The following is a 21,520-nucleotide window of genomic DNA, read 5'->3' as shown; positions in this document are numbered from 1 at the left end:
AAAACCTGTACTATTATACATAAAGGAAAAAAAGAGAAAAAAATCTATGTAGCAAATTGTACGCAATTGTAACATTGATTAAAATATTATATTAGAAATTGTACTATTAAAAGAACAAATAAAAATTATCTGTTGTAAAGCAGACTCAATATAATTGAAAAACATATTATAAATAAATTCATTTAAATATCTTTGGTACACGTTATTCTTAAACTAGGCATCCTCATGTACATAATAGCGAATGATGGAGTAACGCACATGACGTCATTTGCAATGATACTCGCGCCATGGCATGATAATTTAATAATATTTTTTTGGTAATGTTTGACATGCAGGGAAATGTTTTATTTTGACGAGGCTAAGCTTGATCCGGTAACTTAATTGTTTTACTGGTAAAACTCATTTTAGGAGAATGAAGAAACGAAAAAGTGGTCAACAATGAACGCCAGCTACTGGAGTTAAGGGTTAAACCATTGGAGTTAGGGTTAAAATTTCAACTATCAAAATATCACCAAACTGGCGGTTTTCTAGTCCTCATTTATATAATAGCCAATGATCGAGTAACGCTCCTGACGTCATCAGCAATGAAACTTGCGCCACGGTATGATGATTTGATAGTATGTTTTGGTAATGTTTAACATACAGGGAAAGGCTTTATTGTGACGAGACTGAACTGGATCCGCTAACTTAACAGTTTTATTGTTAAGACTCTGTCATTTCAGGGGAATAAAGAAGCGAAAAATTGAACCACTGGAGTTAGGGTTTAAATTTCAACTATCAAACTATCACGAAACAGGCAATGGCTTAGTTCCAATGTAGAAGCAATTTTCACCCGTCATACATTGACGGGCGATTTTAAAGTGATAAAAATGTTACTCGTTCGTAATTACCTGTTTGTTTAAAGTTAAATAATATTCTAAAATATATAGCAATAATAAAAAAAGCACAAGGAGCACCCGACCAAAAAAATAAAACTTCATAAGATTAAACACCGCATTATTTTACTTTCGAAAAAGCAGGTAATAATATTTATTACCAGTGACCTGATTCTTTTTTCTCCATAACTTAGGTTTTATGCATGTCATCCGCCTTGAGAGAGAAATATTGTTAGCTGAAGCTGCAGGAAAGTCTTCAAAAAATAGTTTGTCAAGCAATGGCAAAAATCTATTTGACTTGCTATGTATCAATCACAAAACGAATAAAGAAACGAACGCCAGTTGCAATATAGCAGGCAGAAAGTAATCTTGACTGCTCAGGAAAAAACAAAACCGCAAGCTTTGGTACTGAAGCTAAAGGGCGGGACATGCAGAAATGTGTTTCTGGGATAGTTGAAGAAATGCTATTTGGATTACAGGTAAGGACGGTACGAAAATATTATAATTTTGACTTTTTTCTTCCTTTATTTTTAGCAGACACCAAATAAACAAGCTTGTAAAATAAAACTAAAGCGCAATTAATGACACAAAAAAAAAAAAAAAAAAACTCCCTTTACCTTCCAATTGGAGAAACGACGCAATTATCACAAAAAGCTATAATTTTAACTTACAAATGAATAGAGTATCAGGACCAGATAATTTTGATAACAACAAGGGATTGATAACATAAACCGCGATCACATTAAACGTTGCTTAGTGCATATAATTTTTTCAGCTGAATCACTGATAAGTTTTTCCTTAACATTTTCAAATAATAAGTACCAGAAAATACTTTGCAGACAGTGTTGAAAAGGCTATTTTGAAATTTAGTTATTTCTATGGAAATATACTTCTTCTCAGCTCGTGTTCTGGGATTTCCTTTTATTCCTGCGGAATTATTAGACGTCTCATTCGGATTAAAGAAGAGGAAATTGTGTTTGTCCGCAGCTCTTACCTTTAGCGCCTCCACGATGCACACATCGGATATAAATCCGCAAAGCCATCAGAAAAAATATAGATGAAAGTAGTTCCGCTCTCCCGACTATTCCAGTTACCTAGAAAAAAGAAAAATGGATATCAAAGGCTATATCCATTTAGACTCAAGCGTTGGGAGACAAAATATATTTGACATCTGTCATGTGAAGAATCATGGAAGACAATGATAAGTAAGGAGCTCACAATATCAAACAAAGAACTTATTGCCCAAAGTTTTCTCTCTCAATACAAGTATTTATTTACCAATATATCTTTCATTAACGGTAAATAAAGGTATAGTTCAAATGCCAAACATATTTTTTTAATGGTAAACGCTATTTGGTAAACGGTATTTTCTATTACGGCCAAAGTCGTGCGGGTACCACTAGCGAAAATTAGGAATATTTACTGGAGAAGAATTTGTATTCGTTAATTTTTGCTACATGCTTTAAACAACTGCAATAAAGGCAAGTTAAGCTTTTATAATTAGAAAGTTGTTTTATTTTTGAAGTTTTATCATTGCTTTAGAGAAGTTCTTTCCTCATTTCTTAAATTTATTTTTCGCTTGTGTTAAACAACGGGAAAAAGTCCGAATCAGTTTACCTAGTGTTTCTTTTTTTTCTGGCTTTTTTAAAAACTTCATTTGCAATTTTTTTAAGCCGCTATAACTTGATTGGTAAAGCGTTTGACTTGATAGTGGAAAATCGCGGGGGTCTGACGGTCGGAGATCTTCCGTGTACGCTAATAGTACAGATTCCCGTGAACTTTGTCCTGGTCACAAAGTCCTCCACGTTTCTATTCCAAAGAAAGGCATCTGGGGATACTAAATCTGAAGAAACAGTTTTGTTTATCTATATATATATATAACGGGACTAGTGATATTTGAATCCTCAAAAATTATCATTCCTAGCTAAAAGAAAAAACACATGTCTTTTCGTTCGTAAAGACGTACAGAATACTCTTATACGTTCCTCGTCTTGCAGTGAAAATGGTATATTGCTCAATGATTCTGAAAAGTTAAGTCTGCTATCGATTGACGCGCCATTGAAATCAAGTGCAAAAATTATTTGAAATGATAAAGACAGTAAAAGTATTTATTTTCGTGAAAATGAAGATATCAGTGATTTTGTGAGCTAAAAATGTGACCAATTTTATATGAAAAGAACTGAAAGTCCAAAAGTCCACCACGAAAGCAAAAATTCGCGAGATTAAAATTTTCACAATCAATACAGGCTCGCGAAAATCATGAAAATTTAAGCCTCGCAAAAACAGGTGCTTTTACAATAGTTTGTCGCTATTGAACGGCATGTGTTGCTCTGGATTTCTAAACGAGTTCCGATTATTCAAGTTTTTATCATCTCTTTTATATTTAGTACGACATAGAAGCACTTACAACTGTAGAGGGGATTTGAACGGTAATTTACATGTGATTAAGTTCGATGGTTTCGATACCCGTTTCTTTTAAGATGGCTGCAATGAAAAAGAAAAGCAACAGCAATAAAAATGCCGGATCTGCGCTTTCGCGCTGGTTTCTATACAGTCGACTCCCGCTACAACGCGATCGGACTTACGCGAATGGGCTATAACACGAGTTTTTCACGAGGAAAGAATTTTAGAGCTAACGCGAATTCCTCGTTGACAACGCGATTTTTTTTTTTTTGGAAGGAAGTATCAGGTATCGGCTTTGTTATTGGCTACTATATATTAATTTCGTGAATGTCGTTACATCCCTTTATCATCACTGACAGCAGCGAAAGTTCTCATACCAAACTACTCTACGTATCGCGTAGTTAGTGCATCAAATCAAACTCAGCATCTTTTTTTTTCATTCTAATTATTAAAGTTGATGAAATAGAATGGCGCCTTCGTGCTCTGTTTCATCCAAAGTTTGAAGATAGGAAGAAAAAGAAAGTTCCTGCCAAAAAAAAAGGGTTAAGATTCTCGATATGCTTGAACAACTACAAAACGTCGACGGTAGCACGAAAATAAGTATGAGTGAATCTTTCATAAGTACAATTAAAATTCAAAAGAACAGAACTTAGAACTTAGACTTCAGAAATTAGTTTCAGTATTGAATTGCAGAGTAGTGTCTGAGCAAAATAAATATGTATTATGAAAATGGAAGCTGCTCTTGTACTGTGGATTAAAGAGTTCAGGAAGAGAGACTGTTGTCATAAAATGGAAACGTTATAAAAGACAAGGCGAAGCAACCGTATTTAAAAATATATTGAAAAAGAAAGGAGCATAAATCATCACCATCTTTAGTTTTCAACTCATGAATATTATTACTGTATCTACTGTACAGTGTTATAGTGCAGCATTTTATTATTACTACATACTGTGCGTGTCGTGTTGCTTTATTTTATGCCTGTCCCTCCCATGCATTGATCATTCATTTTGTGCAACTTTAAAGTATTTTATGTTGAATAAAACAGCTTTTTTTTATTTTTTAAAAACAGTAAAAGTTCAGTTCTTTATGTAAGAAACTAATGTATAGTTGAGGAATACTTTAAAACAGTTTAAGGGGTGTTTAACAGTGTCTAAAAGAATCTGGTGTGTTTCTAAAAAAAATGTATACGTAACATTTCTCTACAACGCGAAATTTCAACTTACGCGAGGCGTCTTGGAACGCATCCCTCGCGTAAGTCGGGACTCGACTGTATTTTAATTTTTTTTTCACACACAGCGCTGGACGGAAATTTGAGCGACGGCACTTTTGTTGTATCCAGCCTTTAAACAACATCAAACTGTTTTTATGTTGACTAAAATGTAGAAACGGAGTTGCATTACAAATTCGACGTTTTAGTCCTAAATATGTCAGAAATTAGTACTAGCTTTAGACACGTTTGAAATAAAAAAAACTAGATTTAAAAATATAGTGTTTTTAATAGCTAGTTTATTTTGAACGAAGTGAAATGCTCTCAGTCCAAAGCAATCTAAATAATATAATTCATAAATATTTATTTGTGTACTTACTGCTTCCGTATGAATGGGATGAACAGCGAAGAGCAAAGCCGCTACTAAACTTGAAGTTTTTGGCAGAAAATCCAAGCAAAACCTATTGAAAATATAAAGATCATTCGATGAAGCAGGCGCTTTGCGAGTTCATGTGTAGTATATTAAAACAGTGTAATTGAAAAATAAAGTAATCAATAGGAACAATGCAATAATCATGTGTTAAATATTTCAACGCATTTTCGTTGCAACTTAGCCAAACTTGTGACAGTAGTTACGCATTGACTCATCATTGACGAATAACAATTAAGTGATTCCGGCACACATTTAGAAAAAAAATTTATTTAACAATTTAGAGTTTTGAAATTTTCGGCTCTGATTCACCATTCGTTTAACAAGCAAAATCATAACATAAATGTTATTATTTTATTTTATTTTAATTAATTATTTTTAGAAAATGAGGTTGCTTTAAATTGCTTAAAATCAAAATATTCTTGAACAATTTTCTATTTTTTTCAGAAATATATGCACAAATGTCTAAACTTTACTTTTTATTCGGCAATTTAAAAAATACTAACTCAATAAGGAATAGAAAATATTTGAAGAAAAATTTTTAAAAAATTCTAAAATACTTTGAAAAAAAAATTACATTTTTTAAACGTTTTTTTTTTTTCAAATTTTCCGAATAAAAATTAAATTAAACTGTTTCAAAAAGATATGCTCCAAATTTTATTACTTTATCTGTATTCTTGTACTTCTTGATTTATAAGAACTTGAATGCAAAAAATTGGGAAAGATTACAACTTTAAACGCGTTTTTCTTCATGATGCAAAGTTAAGAATAATCTTCATTTAATGCATGAAACAAAAATTAAATTATCTTTTGTTATAATTAAGATAGAAACAAGATTCAAAAGTCATTTCAAGCTGAGAAAAACGGAAAACTTTAAAAATGATTAAAAAAAAAAAAGCAAAGCAAAATTTGACGATTTTTTGTGTTCCAGACCCCATTATCCAAACCAATTATTTTAAAAGTACATGAACATATCAATTAAAATCGCACAAAATGTATTTGAAGTATTTAAAGCTGGTTCCCCCCACCTCCGCCATGCCGCCGGAATTGGGGGACATAATTTTCAAGTGGTTAGTTGAATCAACTTTACGAAAACGTTGCCTGTCAACTAGTTGACTAGCGTTTTTCGCTGTGTTCACACGAGGCAACTTAGTTGAATAATTTTTTCTTCTCAAAAGAAACGATTACATAAAAAAAAAATCACGCATTACATGAATGATATATGCCAAACTTATTCAAACAACTATACTTCACAAAAATGTGAAAACTGAACCAAGTTGACTCAACTAGTTTATTTGAGTGTAGAGCAATCGCTCACATGCAATTAATCATTAATTTATTAACTAATTTATTCACTAATTACAGTCGAACTCGCTTATGAAGAACGCAAAAGGACCGCGATATTTGCTCGCAAAAAGCGAGTTCGTAAAGAAAATCATAAAAAGCTTTTTTTTCTCTGTTCTTTTTAACCACTGCAGAGTGCCAAATAAGTTGGTAACTTTTGCTGTGAACTGTCTGAATGTCTCTTTCTTATGTCATTGTTTCAAAATTAAAAAAAAAATGCTGTTATCGCTCGTTCTCAGGATTTATGATTTATCACCAACTTTGGTTGACTTTGGAATGTTAAAGAAAATTTACCAAAAAAGAATAAGCTGAGCTGGAAGTCAGTAGAAATTTTTCGAATCATAAAAATATTTCTCGCTTTTCAGCGGGGTCTGCTCGTTAAAAGCGAATTAAGCTCCCATGCCACTTAACACTGAACCAACCAAGTTCTTCTAATTTCCTCGCTAAATCCGGGATCTCGTTAAATCAGGGCTCGTTATAAGCGATTTCAACTGTATTTCATTTGTTTACAGATTTGTTAGTTTACTTACTGGTTTTTTATTCAAAGAATCCTTTCAGCAATCAAATACAAAATATTTCATTGGACAATATTTCACTATCATTTTTATTTTAAGGTACAGACGTCATACCAAAAAAGGAAAAAAAAATCTATTTTAGTTTCATTAAAAATGCTTTGATCTCTCTTTATGAACTGTAATTTTCCTGTTTTTTTCAGTAGAAAAATTTAATGTATCTTAACTATTTCACTCTGACCTACATATTCCCTCTACAACAAAAGTCTTGCGCAAGAACTGTAAGCAAATATATTTTATTATAGTTTCCTCTTACGTTTTTGAAAAGAGATGGCCTAAATTTGATGTACTAAAATATTTCAAAACATCACATTATGAGGTTTTTTTAATGATGCATGCTGTTTCCGGTTTTACCCATTAAATCTGCCCCGGAACACTTAACAAGAATTAAGGCTTAACAAGAATACATCGTTTGTAGAGAATGCAATGCAACAGAAGAACATCGCTCATTAGCGATTATTTGCTGGAAAAATCACCATATGGTGGTTATCGCTGGGACTATAAATCAAGTTATTTATTAGAATTTCCATCAAAATACATTTTTCATAGATGAAATTACTTTCGTTGCGTGTATGGAATAGTTTTAAGCGGTGCGTAAAAGGAAATGTGCAGATACTCGCAATTTTGTGTATTTTTCTCGGAAATTGGTTTCAATTATTAACCAAAGCTTCTCTTTTCTTGAGAAATGTCTATATTTGTTTAAAAAAACTGATGGTAAAAATACGCGTGAATCGCGAGTGTTTTTTTCAAGCTAATGGAAATGAATAATGAAGTATATTCGCAAGTTTCCTTTTTTCAGTTTTTGGAAATGGCGTTGAAATAAAATCAGTTTGATTATAAACTTAAATTATGTTCTTAAAAAAATCTTTATTATCCGTACATTAAAATAATATAAGTAACGATTTTTTAAAACCAGCTGTGAAAAGCAGTAAAAAAAAAAAGATGTTTTTTAAACCAACGTGTCAACCAAAGTGTCTGTAAAACGTAGTATCAACTGACTTTGATACATAATGGGGTCGTTTCCAAAATTTTAAAAGTATTTTTTTCTGAAAGAAAATACTTAAAAACATAGGATCTAACCATTTTTTAAATAATTTGTTTAAGGTTAATATTTAAAAAAAAATTAAATCGTTGCGCTTTCTTTGTTTACATTATTGCCGATGACATCATAAATGATGAAATGACATTCTGTGTTGCCATTCACAGAGCAAAATATTTAATTCGCACCTTTACTCAATTGTATTGGCAACGATATGGTTGATAGCATGCGTAGAGCACAATTTTAATTCGCGTCTTGATTATCATAACGTGGAAACGCGGTACAAAATGCGCCAAAGAGCATCATTTGTGACGTCATCAGGACCACGCCTTGTTTGCAAAATCGGACGTTTTAAAAAAATAAATAAAAAATAACTGCAGGGAAAATGAAAGAATGTTTTGGGTCCATGTTATTTTTATTTTTTTGTTTATTCTATTAATTTCAGTGACTAGAAGTACTACTTTTGACTGAAGGAAACAACCACATTATGACTAGGTTAAAGCGAAACAGTTATGCAGCAGATATACATTTCGGGAAAAGCAAGTTTAAATCTACTCGAGTTCCGTCTAAGGGAGACGGTTACTTCTAGCGTTATATCTAGCTTTTACATTCACTTTTACCTGACCTGTAGTTGGTGTGATAAATAAATTTAACCATCTGTTTGAGTATAATCTCAGCAGGGGTTTTGTGCCTCCATCTCTGTTGTGACTATTCCAGACCGAGGATTCCTGAAAAGGGTGGAACTGCTGTCTCTGGATGACGTGATGGTCTCTGTGGTATTTGATCATTGTGGAGAATGCCTAATCATTGTGGACGTGTGCACTGATTTAATTTGTTTTAGTTGTGTTGTTTCGGGATACTCGGAAGCAAGATATACAATTCAGTGTCAAATGCTCTGATGTTTGTGTAAATAAATAAATAAACGTTGTTTACATATAACTCAGCCAAGTTTAAATCAATGACCACTTAGATTTCAGCTAAACTCAAGAAAAATTGCATTTTTGAAATCTGGTGTAAGCCATTAACAATGAATGTTTCAACTAAGTTGAACTAACTACACACATATGTACTTGTAATGCGCCGAAAGCATGATAAAATAAATTATAAGCACAGTAAAGCGTCTTAAATCACAGCATTTCAAAAGCATGCACGCACAATTACCAAAATTAAAACAAAAACGATGTTTGTAAGCTGATGGTGCCTCATGCACGTTAAATCTGCCGTGATCAAATCCTTTTAGTACCGATTAAACCTATGTATATTGAACAATGGGTTGTTTAGCTCCTGGTCTGAATCAAAGATATCGAAAGTTTGGTAAATGGTGCATCTGTAACGTCTGTTGTCTAAGTTAAGTCGGCATTTCACCCTTTTAATGCTTGTGTTCAAGCGATTGTAGCACAGTTCGCATTAAACTGGATAATTAGATTCTAATCAAATTCAGTTTCACGACTGTTATAAGAAACAACTAAAACACAGTTTAATTGTTGATAAATTTCATAAAATATTTTCATTAAACTTACAGATCCAAAAAACAACAAAAGCAAATGGGTTCAAAACTTTTTTTTAATTGATATGCCTAATGCAAAATAAATGCATATCAAAATTGCTGGGCTATTTTATTGCAAGTTAGTCTTTGGTGAATAGAATATGAAACAACGATAACTTTTGCTGCTGCGTTGACAAATTTTAGATTTCTCCCCCCTGTGGCAATCATAATGTATTTATGACTTAAAACTGCATTTTCATGCGATTTTCTTTAAACGCTGCATGAAAGTACTGACTACATTAGAATAATTTCCTTGCGTTGGATACTAAAGTGAATTTAAAAATCAGATGACGCTTTGCAAAAACGAATGCTCAAAACTTTTAAATATTCATAAAAGTATACTTAAATCTCTAAATTATACAGTTTAGTGAATCTGCTAATGTAATTTGACTTATTTGTGATCATAAAGCTCCTTGCAAAAATTCTAAGATATATTTTTAACGTGTCAGATCAGTGTCGCATTGCTGTGGATAAAACATATACATGAGATTTAGATTTTGGAACTCATAATCAGAAATTTGAATAATAAAAATGTTAAGTAATTTCTAAAACACTGAGAGTTGTAAAATCGTAAAGCATGATTTTTAATGCGTTAAAACTTTAGATACACCCTTTAAGCTTTACATTTATAAATTATTTTCGCTTTCTGAAAATAAAAATTGTTTTTTTTTTCATGAAGCTATACGTAATTAAAAAATATATTAGACTGTTGATTACTCATGCATATATTACACAGGCCAAAAAGCTGTATTAAAGATCTGAGAAACATTTTCATGTAAGTTTAAATAAATAAATGAATAAATAAATTGGTTAAAAATGCAATAGATCAATTGATAATAACTGTAATAGATAAATTAATTGAGGCCTAGTAATGTTTAGTACAAGGATTTATTAACCAGTAAATAAATAAATTAGTTAAAAATGTAATAGATCAATTGATAATAACCAATAGATAAATCCATTGAGGCCTAGTAATATTTAGTACAAGGATTTATTAACCAGTTAATAAATAAATTGGTTAAACATGTAATAGATCAATTGATAATAACTGTAATAGATAAATTAATTGAGGCCTAGTAATGTTTAGTACAAGGATTTATTATCCAGTTAATAAATAAATTGGTTAAAAATGTAATAGATCAATTGATAATAACTGTAATAGATAAATTAATTGAGGCCTAGTAATGTTTAGTACAAGAATTTGTTAACCAGTTAATAAATAAATTGGTTAAAAATGTAATAGATAAATTGATAGTAACTGTAATAGATACATTAATTGACACCTACTAATGTTTAGTACAAGGATTTTAAACAGTTAATAAATAATTACTACACTAATTAGGCATGGTTTTATTTTAAATGTGTGGTAAATTTTTTAGTGCATGTAAATGTTTAGAAAAAGAAAAATGTATTGCGACAGATAATTTTGTCAAGCGTCTTAAATTGTGAAGGAAATTTGTATCAAAGGATAATCACACTTACATACTGTGTTTCAAGTAAGATAACGTCGCTTTAATTTTATAAAAATCTACGTTCTCTCAGCGACCAATATTTCAACAATTGTTCATAAACATAGCAAACCGTATAAAAATAATAAATAATTTCATATGACTTTTTACAGGACATATTTTTGAAAATTGGGAACAACTGTCGCACATTTCAAAATTCATGAAACATTTTACATCTCAAATTCAAAAGAACAAATACTTTCACATCCGGGTGCTTTACTGCTATCAGGGGAAAATACAAATTTGAAGTAGAGTTTGTTCAACTTTGCAACAATTTTACGACTTTTTTTTTTGGGCGGGGGGGGGGGGGGGACTTTGTTTTACTCCCAAATGGCATTCGAAAACATAAACAACCATGTTTCTATGGAATAAGATCATATTTTTTCCTCTTGCTTTTCACAGTTACTAGTTTTGAGTTTTAGCAAGCTTGTCTTATGTACTGAGAAAATTCCGAAATGACGAAGTTTATTTTCAGACAACGTTGCAGGATTTAACGGGTTTACACGAGTTTCCTGCAAAAAACAAGTATTTCTGAAGAAAAAAAAAATCTAAATCGCTACATTAAGTGTAGACTTTTCACTTTTGCGGAATTTTTTTTAGCTACCAATGATTTCAAGACAAAATATTGTCTCTATCAACTACAATGCTTTCTAGGAGGTTATATCAAGTCCTGACATTAATTGAAGAGTCAACTTATTGCAATTTTTTCAATATGGATACCCCTCCTGTTTTTCGTAGTGGATTTAAATATATTTTCTATGAAAATTGTTATTGTTATAATTAAGATTGAAATTAAAGACCTTGAACATTTCCAACAACACATACACCGGATGTTGTACCAAAATCCCGTTTTGCGTTTTGAAAAGAAAGTAGTTTATACATCTATTACTGTGATACTTTCTCTGGGTTATATAATGCCATGAAAATAATTGAGTCTTTGACCTCTGTGTTGAATTTTGTTCTGTACTGCTTTTCCACTTTTTTCACTTGCAGTGGTTTTTAAAATCTTTTCTTTTAATACTTAGCTGAAAAATTGTTGTTGCTACAATTGCATTTTAAAATTTAAGACTGAAAATTTTTAGCAAAAGATACATTTGAGAAAAACATGAAAAAGGACCAATGTTACATTTAAAACATACTATGTGTGTTGATAAAGTTCAAAAGCGGCGATTAGTGTACGACCACACGCACTAAGTACGATTGCATTTTAAAATACTAAGTTTATGTCGATAAATTGTCCAATGAACAACTGGGGAGGGGGAGGAGAGATATATAAAAAGCTAAAACAAAGGAAATTTAATTTCTTCAAAAATTCTAGTTGTCAATTTCTTTGAGATTTCGTTGCCTATAGATTCGCACTTATAACTTATTGTTTTAAAACTCAGGAATGCAAAGCCGTACTAAAAAAGACAATAACCAACAAAAGAAAAAGAAAGAGAGAAAGAGAGAGAAGGACTATATCGTAGAAAATATTCTTTTAAATCTACTGTAGGCTTAAAATTAAAAGCTAATTACAATGTTTGAGCTCAATAATCAGTCACAATCAGTAATGAACCAACACATTTATCTCCTAACAGAAGCAAATAATTAAGTCACATCTCTCGTTAGCAACAGCTACGCAAATTGCATTAAAAATGCATTTTCTAGTTCGTCTTTAACAAAATAAATCGCATAAAAGGAGAAAAAGCTGTTACATTTAAGTGAAGCGGTAAAAGATGAAATTAATAAAACAAAATTCTTTTTTTTAGTGCGACTTTGAATTTTTGAGCTTAAAAGCATAATTATATCCATGAATATTCTCTTTTAAAAATAAATAGCACAACTACCAATTTATTTACGTACTATTACTCAGCGAAGAAAACATAATAAATTGTTAAAACTAATTAGTATGAAATTTTTATCTTATGTTTTTGAAGCATTGGATTTATAAATAAATTAAAATTCAAAGCAAAGTCACTAAGAAAAGAATTTCAATTACTATTAAATTTATTAATATAATTCCTGCTAATATGCACTTGTACTTTCAAAGGAAAGAGAGGTTTTATTTTAGGACTTAAAACAAGTGATGCGTTTCCGCTTCAGTACCTGAGAAAATATTACGAGGAAAATACCTGCAAAATATGAATAAAATATATTTAATAAAGTGGAAAATTAAATTATTTGTTTATATATTGTTTTGCGATATTTGTTCAATTGAGGGAAAAAATCTGTGAATATGCTAAAAGAGGATAATCGTTAGTAAAAATTTTAATTATATATTTTTTTTCAAATCATTTCTGCAGTAAGTCAACATTCAATATTACTTAGAAAATTTTAAATTTCAGAATGCGTAAAGGTCGATAGACGTATATTAATAAGAAATGAAATATTTGGACAGGAAAGTGAACTACGCTAGCGAAAAGTTCTTATCAACTTTTACTAAAAGTTGATAATAATATCTATCTTGTACCAGAGGTAACAGAAACTAAAATCCTAGGTATTAGGTTTTGGAGCAGCACAGTGCGTGGAAAAGAAAAATAATGAAAACAGTGCACTCCAGACCAGTGTTGTAGTCGGAAAACAAATGCGGGGGGGGGGGGGGTTATAAATTCGAGCATAAGATCATGAAATGAAAAGAAAAATATGCGGGAGCTTTGTATAAAAATTTTGAAGAGGGAGGGCTCCTACCATTCCGCTGCTTCTTTATTCTGAGTACTACAAAGCTTGAGTAATGACATTTTTGTTGCTGACGCTATTGCTCCCACCCTGAGCCTATTGACAGGTAATTAAAATGGTTGAAAAGTTAAACAACAAACACACAATAAGATATTAATAGCAATAACATCCATAACCTAATATACAATATAGTATTGATGAAAATAACCTAAGAGAAAATTAAACAATCTATTAACAAAATGCGATGCAAAATGGCAGATGTATTTATAGAGTTATTTAGCATTTCTTTGATGGTTAAAACACAAATATTCCCCCATGAGACTTTAGAACATGCACCGAGACGAATTCTATTTCATTAACTAAGAGCTCCTAAAAATAACTTCGCGCTTTGTTTGCTAAACCTGTTGAGATATAATAATAACAGCTTCAACAATGTCAACTTGAATGTTCAATCCCATAAATTGGAAGGGGTGGAAAGAAAAGTTCGTCTCTTACCTGTGGTAGAGAAGGCAGACCACTACATGAAGAACTGTGTTCGCTAGGTGGTATCCCCAGGGGTTCAGCTCATGCAGCCAGTAATTGATACGAAATGTCATCACGCACAAGGGGCGGTAGGATTTGTGACTGTCCTCCTGTGGGAGAAATATACCAAGTTATTTATGCTTAAGCGCAATCGCATTGCTGCAGGAGAGTTTTGTTTTATTGCTGAATGGAGGCACTTGTGCCGGGGATTTGTTAAATTTGGATATGATATTAAAAGATAAATTAGATTCTCGGAGAATTATGAATGAGATAGGGAATAGTTTTGGAAGAGAATGCATTAGTGTGAGAGTTCAGTGGTTTTTGGGGATAAAAATACCGCAATAATTGCATGTGTATGCAGAGGAAGAAAAATATCATCGTTGAGAAATTGGAAAATTGTGCATGTTTTTGCTTGTGCAAGAGTTAGGTAGAATCTGTTGGGTATATTCAGAGAAACCGAAATATGCAATATTTTTCAATGTTTAATGTAAATACTTTAGAAAGAAGGGATGTGTCGTTTATGAACGAAGGGGTCAAAAACACTGACTCTTAAAAATGAACGGTTCAGTGAAAAAATGAACGACCGTTCTTTTGAATGATGATGTTTATTTCATATTTTTCTCTCTGTCTCGTTTAATTTCTTAATTTAATTATTTTTTTTTTTTTTACTTTACAAACATATCTAACATATCTTTTGATATTACTTTCATTTTTCACATTCACAATACTGTTTTGCCTTATTTATCCATTGTTGTTGTTGTTGTTGTTGTCGTGTCCAAAGAAGTGCAGAGTGCGAAAGGTTTAAATGGCTCCAAAAGTCTTAAAAACAAGATCCGCTAATTCTGGAGCCCGATGACTGTAAAGGACTTCATGTGGTGGTGCTCCATTCAAAACATTTTATGTGACTGCAATCAGCGATTTTTGTTTATTTATTTTTTATGATGAATTTTAAAAATTATTTGTCGTCATGTCAATGATATTTTTTTATTAATTTTTTTTAACCATTTGGTAATTTACTGTATCGGAATCGAACCTGCGACTTTCGGAACAACATTAATTACTCGGTTACCGAGAAATAGCTTACAAAATGACCCATAATTGCAATATTATGCATCTAAACCTAAATAAAATATTTCTTGATTAAAATTTTAGTTATATATTTTCTAGTGGTTGTTAATTGTCCTCGATTTTCCAAGACTATAACGAAACCAATGAAACATTTACAAAGTTCATAAGTAAGTTTTGTAGAGATATCACCAGCAACTTTTTTAAGTGAATGAAACCGTTCAAATTAACGAGTTCAGTTGTATCGATCGAAAAATTCATAATTGTATGAAAAAAATATATAAGTGAGTAAAAGAGTAAAGAACAAGAAAATAAGTGAAAGAATGAATACATAATTAAATTACTAAATAAATGAAGGCAAGTTAATTAATAAATGAATACGCAAATGATTTTGTAAAAGAGTGAGTAACCTAAATAAACTATTTCACTTTTTGCCCACATTTACTTGACTAATTGTTCAAAATATTTAATGTACAAACTAGCTTAAAATTAACTAAATTAATGCTTCACCGAATATTAGGTCTCAATTAATATTTATATCGTTAAGAGAAGATCTTTATTATTCTATGATAGCAAAACTAATAATTTGACTTAGAACAAAATATTACAAAATGAATATTGATTTTTGAAAATTGCCTATATTATCATATGTTTTCATCTTCAGTTTTATTTTTTCCTGATTACAATAGATTACATGTACTACTACTTAGTTAAAATATTATCAGATAGATGGCGCTAAAAGCAGAGAAAATATTTCACTATTTCAGTTTTCCCCACATTCCCTTACATTTATTCTTTTTTTATTGAAAATGTGTATAGTTTAAAGAAAATCCGTTGAAAAAAAAATTAACAGCCAGATGGTTAATACTTCAAAAAAGATTGAACTGCATAAGTATTTTAAAGCACTCCATAATAAACAGCGCTTTGGCTGTCCTTTCTCTGAAAAATGAGAGGAAATTTCGAAAAGACGAAACGCATTCTCTCGAGAACGGAACTAAGTCTTTTGAAATTTAAAAATAAAACATCATTCTTAAAAATGAAGAATTTGTTTGGACCTTGAGTGAAAATATTCTTTTACGACATAAATTCGTTTTTGAAATGCGGATGATTCAATCAAATAAACTAAAAAGAGTGATTCACAAGGCAGAAAAATGGCAAAATCATTTCCTGAAAACGAATTTTACTAATGGCGCAAGGCGCATAGCATCCGCTTTCTGTTGAAAACGAGATTACGTACTAAACGAGCAAAAAAAGCGTAGAAAGGAGGAAAATACAAAGAATGCGGTGGCGTTTTCAGTCTGTATTATAAATCACTTTTCGCTCTTTTCGGAACGTCGATTGACCGTTGTTTCGAGGAAAAATGCGTCAAGTCAACGAATACTGATTTCTTAAACGACGTGAAAAGTAAATAATTTATGCTCGAAAATTCTTTTGCTGCTTAGAAAGCTACTAGAAAAGTAGTAAAAAAAATGTATTGAAAATTGCTTAGTTGTTTAAAACTAAAAATTGTAGCAACCTTCATTATAAATGGTGAGTAATGTTTCGTAATTTTATAAAACGAAAAGCAATTACGGGAGAACATTTTCGTTATTGTAAATCTAAGAGTCGAAAGGGAGTCGTAAGAAAAACGCCTTCGAACAAAGTAACGGTTATGAATATCTAGAAAACTAAATTAACTAGAAGGAGAATTTTTAAATACAATTTGCTTTCTATAAGAAAACTTCTAGTCAATGATACAGTTTTAGGTAGTTAAGATAAGATGCATTGATAAAGAGTTGATTTAGGGATAAGAAGTTATGCTTAAAAGCAGGGCTACCGAGTCGGAGTCGTATTGATTTTGGAATAAAGGAGTTGGAGTCGAAGGCTTAAAATTTCAGGAGTCGGAGTCTATCGTTTTTCCCCTAAGTCCGCAACAATGCCGGTGCTTGCGGAGTCGGAGTCTAAGTCGGAGTCGAACTGATTTTGTGGTAAAGGAGTTAGAGTCGGTTATAATGGGGTTGTTTCCTTCAGTCAGAAGTACTACTTTTAATCACTGAAATTGATAGAATGAGTAAAAAAAAAAAAAAACATGGACCAAGAAAATACTTTTATTTTCCCAACAGTTATTTTTTAATTAATTTTTTTAAATGTCCGATTTTGAAAACAAGGCATGGTCTTTATGACGTCACAAATGATGCAATTCGGCGTATATTTTTATCACGTTTCCACGTTATGATATTCATGAAGCGAATTAAATATTGCGCTCTACGCTTGCTATCAACCATATCGTTGCCAATACACGTAAGTAAAGATGCGAATTAAATATTTTTCTCCGTGAATGGCAACACTAATGGCATTTCATCATTTGTGATGTCACACGACAGAAACGTAAACAATGAAAGCGCACCGATTTAAGAATTTTTTTTTTAAATATTAAACATGAAAAAATTATTTAAAAATGGTCAGATCCTATATTTCTAAGCATGCTTTTTCAGTAAAAAATACTTTTAAAATTTTGAAAACGATCCCATTCGCAAAAATGTTATGCTTTGCAATTTAAAAAAAAAAAAAAAACAATTCGGCAACCGCAGGATTATATTTTATTAAGAAAATAGTTTTTTAATGCTATTTTAGTGTAAGTAGTTTTATTTATCCAACGCCACGTAAAGGTAAGAAGGTAAACAGCAAAACACGCTTACATTATTTTATAATGTCCTGTTTCTTCAAATATACCGGCATAGCATCAATTTCAGTCGCTTTTTAAGCTATCCTATTTCAATCAAAATAGGAAAATAAGACGGTATACAAAATAAGATAAAAACTGAATAGAAAAACATGTAATAGCATTTCACAAAGACGCATCTTCTCAAGCGTTGTTGAATCGGTTAACGGCGGAAAATGCAGAAAACTAAAGGACGATAAAAATAAAGAATAATAGCATCGCTTTCGAATAATGCACTTTTACTTTCGACTCCAAATAGCTAGTGTCACTCCAAAATGCATTAGAGCAGAAAGCGGTAAATCTAGATTGCCTTCTTCAACAAAACGAAACTGTTCTTGAAAAATTTCAAACAAAACAAGAGGTTTTTTTTGTGAATGTCTAATAAAATGCGTTATTTACCTAGAGCAAGTAAATGAGAAAAAAAGTTGTGTTAACTTATTTGAAGGTGAATACTTAACTAATATTTACAAAATCTGAACTACACATAGATTTTAGTTTAGAGTTTTAGAATAAGGTTTATTGATTAGGTACTTATTTAAGGGGATCCGAGACCCAGAAATCGTCAAATTTTGCATTAAAAAAAAAGTATTTAAAAAACTTCTCTGCTTTTCTGCTTAAAATGACATTGAACCATGGTTCTATCGTAATTAGAACGAAAGATATAATTATTTTGTTGCATGCCATTTCATTAGTATTATTTTAAACTTTATAGCTTTGGACGCGTTTTTCTCCATGATGCAATTTTTCTCGATTTTTTTGCATTCTCTCTTATAGTTCAAGAAATTTGGAGCATATCTTTTTCAAACAGTTTACTAAAATTTTTGTTCGGGAAATTTGAAAAAAAAAAAAAATCGATTCTTGCAAACAATACTTTTTTTTTTTTAAAAGTATCTAAGAAATTTTCAAAATTTTTCTTAATTATTATTTTCTTATCTTATTATATTTTTATTTTCTTTTATTTTTTTATTAAATTAACATTTTTTAATTTGCCGAATAAAAATTTAAGCTTAGTCCCAAACGGCACGAACTGGAGGCTCACGGATTTGGACAAAATTCTAGGTATAAGTCAGTTCCCACTAGATATGAGCCCAGGTATAGCGGTTTAACTGCATAGGCCCTAGTTCACCTGCAACGGGGGTCCAAAGTTGATAATTTGGAACGAGATGTGCAATGGACTTTCCTTTAAAATTACCATTTTTATCGCTTTTTCTGCTATAGTATGAGCCGTTTGCATGCTTACCTTTGAATTAATTACTTTGAATACTAATTTTGATAAGCGGTTCTCAAATTCAAATAGGCTTCTACTTTTAATTTCAATATCTTGAAAGCCAAAATATCAGAGTTACAGGATATTTATCGTTTGCAAATGAAATTAATTATTTTCGTTTTATTTAATCGTTTGCTAATAAAATGTATTAATTGTTTGCTAATAAAAACATTTACTTAAACTGGATATTTATCGTCTGCTATCAAATATATCCCGAACTGTTTAGCAAAAACTGAGAAAAGAGAAAAATCTGTGATTTATTGCGCATGGCACACAAGAAACAAAAAAACAAGATCGTTTTGACTTTTCAAATAACTTAGAAAATGCTCATAAAAAAATAAGCGTTATCCCTTGTGCTCAATATACTAACAAATGATGCCAAAGGTGTTGAGAGATCGAACACAGTGTCGAATTCAGAAATTCCAATGGAAACGCCAATGCATTTCTGGGGCTAAACTAGCAACTTTGGACCCTCGTTGCAGAGAAACTAGGGTCTATGCAGTCAAACCGCTTTCCCTGCTCTCATAACTAATGGAAATGGACCTATAGGTAGAATTTTGTCCAAATCCGTGACCCTCAAGGTCGTGCCGTTTGGTCGTTAGACATTTGTGCATATTTTTTTCAAAAAAAATTTGAAAATTGACCAAGATTATTTTGAGTTTTAGCAATTTAAGGCAACTTCAATTGAAAAAAAAATAATATAAATTATTAAAAACATTTTTTTTTAAATTTATCATTTTCCTTATTAAATAGATGGTTGAATCGTGCGAAAAATTTCAAAGTTCTAAATTGTTTAATAAAAACGTTTTCAAAATGTGCGCCGGACTTTGTTAAAAAAAAAGTACAGAGGGGAGGAGGGAGTGCAAAAGCACTCATAATTACTCGCCCATCATAGGCAGTTGTGTCTCGAAATATATCTTTTTGGCGATCTCTCCCTTTTTTTTCACGACTGACTCCGACAGTTTAAAGACTTCAATAGGCTGAGGTAACTGACCAGCTAGGTACTGGACTTACAATCGAACTTTCGTCAACTCAATAATGGCGATCAAAAATCCTCCGTGTATGCTAATGTTGACTGATGCACGTTAAACCTGTCGTAGTCACAAAGAGATCCAAATTCTTAAGCAAATCAGTGCATCTGACGGATACAGAGTTCCGGGTTTTTCAATTGTTCGGTTGCTGTCCTGAATCAAAAATATCGAAATGTTGATAGATGATGCTTTTGTCAATCGTGTTCTGTATGAGCTAAGTCGAACTTCTACTCTTGTGGTGCTCGTCCCTAAAAGGAGTCTGCACTTTTCTGCCTGAAGTAGATTGATACTCTTGAAAGAGTAACATCCTTGAAAGTTACCATCTCCTCTAAAATATGAATAATAATAAGATAAGTTTTTTGGAATATTTTGCGTCCATGCAGCCGCATAATGCTTACGTTGAGTTGAGATAAATGAATACAATCCTTCAACTCCTTTTCAATACTATAATTACATCATTTTTTGACTTAACACGGTAAATCATGAAAAAACTAAGCTAGTTGCTCCTCTAAATGTTCCCTTCAAGACTCTTTTAAAAACAATTTTGCTTGACAGAACAGCAATGAATTAATAAAAAATTATTATAAACAATAGATTATCTATTCACATAAAAAATATTATCTATTCAGTACATTATTTGATTAAACACTCACCATCTAAATATTTAGATATACTAAAGAAGACAAAAAATTGTAAGAAACCAGACTAGACCATATTCACTCTATTCTATACATTTAAATCTGACCTTAAAAGTGAAACGAAACGAGCTGATGTGTGCATCACATGACTTCCTTTTCTTCCAATTTAATGTCACTTTCCCATTATTGGCAATTTGAATGTGATTCAATAGTTTACTCTCTAAATGTCACCAACAGTGGTCAAATTAAAACCAGCTTAAAAAAAAAAATCACCAAACTTTTCGCCAAGTTGGTAACAAAACTTGGCGACCAAAAGTGGCGATATATAGCCAAGTGTCTGCCAAATTGTAACAACACTTGAGTTTACATTGAGTCGAAATTAACAAAGATTCCCCCTCCCCAAAAGGGGCAAAAGACCCCCTTTGGAGCATCCGAATGCAACCAAAAAGGGAGGAGCACAACTAGACCACACTAAGAGTCTACGTACCAAATTTCAACTTTCTAGGACATACCGTTCTTGAGTTATGCGACATACATACACACATCCGCACATACAGACGGCATGAGAAAACTCGTCGTAATTAACTCGGGAATCGTCAAAATGGATATTTCGCGTGTCTATCTGTCTATACGTTCTTAGGCACTTATCCATGGGGGGTCGAGTCGGAAAAAGAAAAAAAAACTCAACATTCATTCGGAGGTAAGCAAAATGCAAA

The 21,520-nt window shown here is 31.6% G+C and overlaps 1 protein-coding gene across 1 annotated transcript in view; it reads right to left on the bottom strand.

The window, feature by feature from the left end:
- The window catches only part of LOC129223383 (protein O-mannosyl-transferase Tmtc3-like), a 227,434-nt gene that overhangs the window by 105,051 nt on the left and 100,863 nt on the right, over positions 1–21,520 (bottom strand). The window contains exons 3-5 of the mRNA XM_054857964.1: positions 14,076–14,212; positions 4,866–4,947; positions 1,870–1,969 (exon numbers count right to left, since the gene is read on the bottom strand). Of these exons, the coding sequence (XP_054713939.1) occupies positions 1,870–1,969; positions 4,866–4,947; positions 14,076–14,212 (319 nt within the window). The remainder of the gene's footprint in view (positions 1–1,869; positions 1,970–4,865; positions 4,948–14,075; positions 14,213–21,520) is intronic.

This window comes from Uloborus diversus, chromosome 5 (assembly GCF_026930045.1).
Source record: "Uloborus diversus isolate 005 chromosome 5, Udiv.v.3.1, whole genome shotgun sequence".
Lineage (NCBI taxonomy): Eukaryota > Metazoa > Arthropoda > Arachnida > Araneae > Uloboridae > Uloborus > Uloborus diversus.
This window is presented reverse-complemented; position numbering and strand designations above follow the sequence as displayed.